General features: G+C 44.9%; 1 protein-coding gene across 1 annotated transcript; it reads left to right on the plus strand.

Annotated features, from left to right (window-relative positions):
• Positions 1–3,183: 3,183 nt before the first annotated feature.
• Positions 3,184–6,650, plus strand: heca (hdc homolog, cell cycle regulator). Its single transcript, XM_022799928.2, has one exon. The coding sequence runs from the start codon at positions 4,231–4,233 to the stop codon at positions 5,704–5,706; it is 1,476 nt and encodes a 491-aa protein (XP_022655663.1). The 5' UTR covers positions 3,184–4,230; the 3' UTR covers positions 5,707–6,650.
• The last annotated feature ends 4 nt before the right edge of the window (positions 6,651–6,654 follow it).

Genomic DNA, 6,654 nt, shown 5'->3' on the forward strand with positions numbered 1-6,654 from the left:
TTTCCTTGAACCTCCAGTTTGACCCTTTGAGTAAGACACAAATTGGGCTTCTCTGACATGATTTCCTGTCTGTACATGCTATCCTCTTATAGCTAGCAGTTTTAGTTGAGCCTCGGCCACGGGAGTTCGTCGTAGGGAAGACACTTTAGCCAGCGTGGTTGGGATTGTTATGAGCGTACTACTACTGGTAACAGTCCTGTAGTAAATAGAAGTGCCACCGAAAGGGTTACGCGATCCGATGAGACACTTGTTGGCAGAGGGCTGACTAGACTGCCGCGAGGCACCGACCTTGGGCTCTTTTTGAGCTTATTTTGTGATGACCGTTGAAGATAGCCACAGGGGATCATCACACAAACGTGGCGTATTCTTAATCATTCGATTTAGCACCGTAGCGTGATCATGACAGCATGGTCGTGCATGCATACCTGACTCCTTTCGCATCGGGAAGTGTTTTCCGTACCCCCATACAAGAGCCGAATTGGATTAGCAACCATCGCAGCGCTTAATGACTCCTGTCTGAGGCTAAGTTGCCACATACGGAGACGCCTATTGCCCAGTTTGTATGTTCTTAGTTCAGCTTGCACTTGAAAAAAATAGCCAAGGGAGCTGAAGGTTACCGCAGTACAAAGAGGGGATGCGAGACAAGCTGGGGTGCTCGATCCAACGCTTTTGATATATTGTCAAGAATCTTTAATGAGCGTCGATCATCGCATAAACATATTTGCATATAATGAAAGTTATATATAGAAAGCATTGACAGCAAGCCTAAAATAGAGAATGAGGGTAAAGATAAAAAAAAGTAGTAACGAAGTATCTCGATGATACGGACTATGAAGTCGAACTTGTAATATATGCGGATTGTGTAAAAAGCAACAATAACTACATAGAATTGGATATTATGCCTACTTCCCTTAAAGTACATCAGCCCAAAATTAACAGCATTTCTATATTAAATAATTGCGAACGTTAAAATGTTACATATAGAATACTGTTTCTGGGGTATAACTGGGCGAATGCGGACTCTCCAGCAAAAGCTATATGTATTCTTTGTATTGCTTTTGTTCTCGTTTGGCATTTGTTTCAATATCCACAAAATGTCTGCTCTTGAACGAGTTTAAAGCGTTTTTTTTTTTAGAACAATTTAGACAATTTCACAATGACGTATTTGACTGTAGATTTCGATATGATAGCCCTTTTTTTTTTATAATAGCTTCTAATCAGGCAGACGGGTTACAGCTGAGAAAGAACAAAAACTGAAAGATTTCTCGGTTAGAAATAAGACTCATAAATAGGGCGCACCTCAGCTTTTTCAAATTAAATCATACTACCTGTCCGTTTTGGGCACGCTGTCGTGTATGAGTCATTGCTATACTAGCAATTACTATAAAAAACTGCCTCTAAACTATACATACATATAGTGCGAGTGGTTAGGTAAAAACTCAAAAGGTACTGGCCATGTTTTCACAAAATTCTAGATACTTCTTTACAACTAAAGCAGACAATCTCGGTTGTATATTTACGAAGTGAAAACGCATGACAAAAATAGTGCCAGGTATTGTAATGCCTGTGGCACACGAAATCGTAACAGCCATCTTGAAACAAACAAAAGCTGAATAATCACCAGCTTATCTGATTATCCTGTGAAATTATCCGGCCAGATGCCAATGGGAAGATATTCAGTCGCTCTCCAAACGATGTCATCATCCTAGTCCACTACAGAATAAATACTGATCCTTATTGAAAACGATTCTTCCGAGTAGCATTTAATTTTTGTGCGAAGGAACTGATCAACGCACTCAGCTCGGAGTGTGAAGATTATCCGATGCAGATGGCATATCATTATGAGGCACCTCAGAAGTTCACTGCTCCGCTGGCCTTATTACAAAAACTAAAATAAAGGTGGTCCAAGTGTGTATACTATAATATTTATGTACTGGACATTAATCAGTATAAGACAAATTAATTGCACCAGTTTAGTTGCTTGAAGTGGTCTCAATAGGTATTTCAGGCCTATCTTTTAGGCTACTAAATGAAGTGTATCTACGCGACTGTTCGCGTAGGCCGTCCGAGAAGGCCTGCAGCTGAAATTGCTACCATGAGCACAGGCTTAAAGCGAGAACACAAGTGAAAGACAAAGAAAAAAATATATATATACGCGTTGCACTTCAATTATAAACATAGTGTGTCGTACTGTACAGCATTAGATTAGAAACAACATGGACACACAGAAAATAATTCGGCAACGCGTTACTATAGATATCACTAAAAACTTAAAAAGTCAACAATCAAAGTGTCTAAGATTACAGCCAAATTTATAGGTATCGTGCAAAATAATTATTTGAATTATGAATGAAGAGCGTACTGCATCGAAAAGTATTTCTGCTCAGATGTCTATTGAAGCGGTTCGTAGATGCTGCATCTCTATGAATTACACCTATATGTATTTATAAGTATACGATTCGTACGAATGGTTCGTTTTTTGATGAGTCGTCATGTTTGACCTACGCAGCACGTATATTTACAGAGATTGGTAGACAACTGCATAACAGTGGAATCAAAGATATGTTTACTTTTGGCGGAGAAATCGACTAGGAGTTAGGATGCTGTTAGTGTCTTTCATGAACCTCATATTGCCTGGAACATCATAATATGAACAATATTATGTTTGTTTAGCCCTTTTTTGATGATTCCTGTCGTACTCAATATGTTGAATGCATCGTGTACGTACTACGCACTCGATTTGCGTCTGTGCATTGCTGAACTATGGCATATTTAGCGTCTGTTAAGTGGTGTGCATATCTGTAGCCAAACAAACATAACCGGTGGGCAATAGTGGTTAGAGTGCTGTCTGATTTTAAATTAGTTTCCAGTTCCGCTGTTGGTAGGTAGTAGCATCCATATCTGTACCAGCTACCCCTATCATTGGGTGCAAGCTTTTTTCTAAGTAGGAAGAGGAGCGCCGCGCGGTGCGGTGACTCAACTCGCTTCCGTTTGCCTCGGCGTGGGGGAGCAGCGTCGGCAAAACTCTTCTGGGTGAGGGTTGCGTAGCCGCTTGCCGTGTTGGGAAAGAGTGCGAAGTGAACAAGGGTAGTCGTAACAGCAGTCGTCGGAGTTCGTAAGGTTTATGCGGGCAAGCAATATTATTAGGAGCCTCTGCGACGGTTAGCGGCGGGCGAGCATGGCCGGCACGTGTGGAGAGAAGGGCGACGGCTGGAATGGGTGAGGGCTATTGTGCTGCCCTCTCCTAGCCGGCACACGGCGGGAAAGCAGTCGCGGCAGTGCTGGCCGCGTGGAGCACGATATAGTGAATACACTTTAGCAGTTTGGACTCAGTTGCAACTCGGTGCTCGTTGTTCCTGTTACTCGATCGGCGGCTACTCTTTACGCGACCAATCCCGCTCAGTTTAGCCTGAGTCCCCTCCGAGGGCGGAGCGCCGGCAGGAAGCCGGCAGCCAGTTGCAACAACAAGCAACTGCCTGTCCTAAGTAAAACACAGTGTGGCAAGCGTCCTCCTACCAGCACAGCCCTATACCACAGTAAATTTCCGCTGTGCCCCGCTAGCAGAGCTGGTGTAGTTTTCTCAAGCAAGCCGTTCGCGAACGACACCAGCAATATACAGTAATAATGGAACAGATAAACAAATAGGAACATTACTTGACACCTCAATAAGACTAATACAATCGCAATCATCCAGGAACGTGTGTAATTTTTTGACATATAGTTGGTAGACGGGAGTGAGTAGATCAACTAGTCCCTGACTATACTCTAGCCGCTCACCATCTTCATCTGCCGACCGATTTCACCTGGTGATAACTGGTTACCTAATATTATTATGTGAATGTGTGTATATGCTTCGTCGTCAACGTTTCGACGTCCGCCGTTTACTTATAAATTATCACTGTATGAATTTACAATAATTGTGTACAGCAGTCGTCATCGCCAACCGTATCAGCGTGTGTCATCGTAAAAGTCATAAGAAGAAACAGATACGAACAGCGGGCAAAGACGATGTATCGTGACAAAATGCCCTCTGTGTTCCTCATTCATCACTGAATATCTATCGGTGCCCAGCATCCGCGAATCTTCTGAAGGAATTTGTCAAATCAGAAACTCGACCGCAAGCTTGCAATTGGGTGCCTCGCTATAGATTTTCGTCGGTGCGTGAGAATCGCAAGAGTTGATCGGACTGAATTCACGTGAAGCCGTCCCTAGTTAACCCCGACGGACATAATGACCGCGGTAGCACAGCGTGTTGTGTCATTCGCTATCGCTAACAAGACAATACCATTTGGATTGATGCCAACAAATCAAGCGGACCCGAATGTGCGAACTCTCATTCAAGCAGTTGCCGGACGCGCTATCGGTGGACAGCAGATCGTACAATTTGACACCGCCGGAGACTGCTGCGTGCCGACCGGCTGTAAGGCGCCGCTGTCTACCGATGACCTGTCGAACGCCGTACGAGTTGTCTGCACCAACACGGACTGTCGTGCTGAGTACATGCACCGCGAGTGCTTCGAACAATGGCAGAGCTCGCTGCTCGGATGCCTGCCGAAAACTGCGGGAGGCCGAAACTGGACAGAGAAGCAGAGACTTCAATATATCTGGTCGAAAAAAGCGTCGAATTATATTGTTAAGGCGTGCGCGTGCAAATGCAACAAGGGCCAACTCCGTAAGGATCTCGACTGGATTCCGCCGGTAGCCGATGAAAAAAAGAAGCGTGGCCGTAAAAAGAAGCAGAACGAAAAGACCGTTTTAGGATCGTCGCAAGGAATCGTGGCCACGACGAGGGTTTCGGCCGCCGCGTACGGCGGCCAACTTGTTCAGGTTGGCCAACAGCAGCAGCAGCAGTACTCGAATCGTCATCAAAACAATCATCACCACCAACAACTCCAGCATCAACAATTAATCAACCAGGACCGAATGCGCAGTTCCTCAATCTCGTCCACAGGCTCGACGGGCTGTTCACCACCGATGACGCCTGACCAATTTGCATCGCCCATCCCGCGATCGCCAGTCAACCCGTTCTTTAATTCGTCTCGCTCAGGTAACTACGAAAAACTGAACCCCCATAGCCAGCAGGAAGTGCAACTATTCTCCAGACGTCAAGATTACTCGGCATTCAACTGTCTGCCCCGAACCAAGATTAATTCGTATATGATTAAGGTAGAGGATGACGATCGAAGCGATGACATTCGCACGTACATTCTGACAACGCTAGCACAGCAACGTACCACACGGTTACCTTGCTGTTTATGCCATTCTTCGCTCGAGATCTACGATCAGTTTCCGATCGTTGATGGCCTGATGTTCTTATCACCCCGACAACACTCGCCAGGCTCGGTGTCGATGGCTGCAGGCCGACGCGACATGAACGGTATCTCGCAAACGCAGTACCTAAACGCCGTTTGCATGACATGCCTAGACGGCGACTGGCAAACGCTACGATGTGTGTCCTGCCACCAGAAGTGGGCCGGCTCCCCACACATCATCGGCGGCCTGTATTGTTACGATGTCTTTGCGGCTCAACCTTGTTGTGAAGACCGCCTACGATGCAATCGCTGCGAGCAAATCATTATGACTTTAAGCGATCCTGAGAAGAAGTACTTCTTTAGCGATTACTCGCACAACGTCGCCTGTCCCAATTGTAGGTTAGTCGACTTTCATTTCGTCAAACCTCTTAACATTATGTACAACTTCAACTAGAGCTCATGTTAAAATTTTAGTTCACATTGATAATGATTTTATTATTGCCATCTTTACTAGAATATAACACGCAAAAGGAACAGCCATGATAGTGACCCCGTTAAATTGTCATTCAGTATGGTGAAAATAGACGAGACAGAAAAACGCGATAATAACAATAGCGTTGATAAGAGCAGCGTCGTGGAGGATGTCCAAGCCGACGCGGTCAATGTTAGTCGCTAAAAATTGCACCTACTATTGACGGTAATAGACAACTAAATGATGGCATATACTATCACGCCCGATATAAGGATTATACATAAAGCGATATAGGATCTTCACTTGAAACATGTCACGCCTTGAGGCGATTGTGGCATGGGTGCGCTGACCCAACAATAGTATATACATAAATATATATTAGTTACTCCGGTGCCCCGGCGCAGTATACGGGCGCTTGGTCGGACCATAAGCTGAGCAAACAGAACAAGCCAAACCAATAGACCTATAGAAAGGCCGAAGAAAAACGATAAGGGCTGATGTTTTGTCGCATATTTATAGCGTCACTTGCGTATGATTGCCTGAAGCAGATGGCGTCGATAACGGAAAAATGAAATCTCTCTCTAGCCTATGGCGTTCGTTGGCCAGCGTAGTTGACACTTAAATGATCAAAAAGGCGCTCTATGCGAACTCTACGAAAACGCTGAGAGCGGCACCGAACTCGAAGTATATGATGAAGTCATGCGTTTCGATAGTTGAACCAGGGCCTAAACACCCCCGTTCAGGGTGAGGCCACAAGAACGTACATCACGGAACCTAGAACCACACACACACACACACACAAAGACGCGCATAGCCACACGGTATGTCTTCGCGGCGATTCTGCCTCGTCACGAAGCTACGACGACACTCGAAGATTATCTATACCAACAAACATGATTAATGAATAAAATGCAAGGAAAACATTATATA

This window comes from Varroa destructor, unplaced genomic scaffold, assembly GCF_002443255.2.
Source record: "Varroa destructor unplaced genomic scaffold, Vdes_3.0 BEIS01000003.1, whole genome shotgun sequence".
In the NCBI taxonomy this organism is placed as follows: Eukaryota; Metazoa; Arthropoda; class Arachnida; order Mesostigmata; family Varroidae; genus Varroa; species Varroa destructor.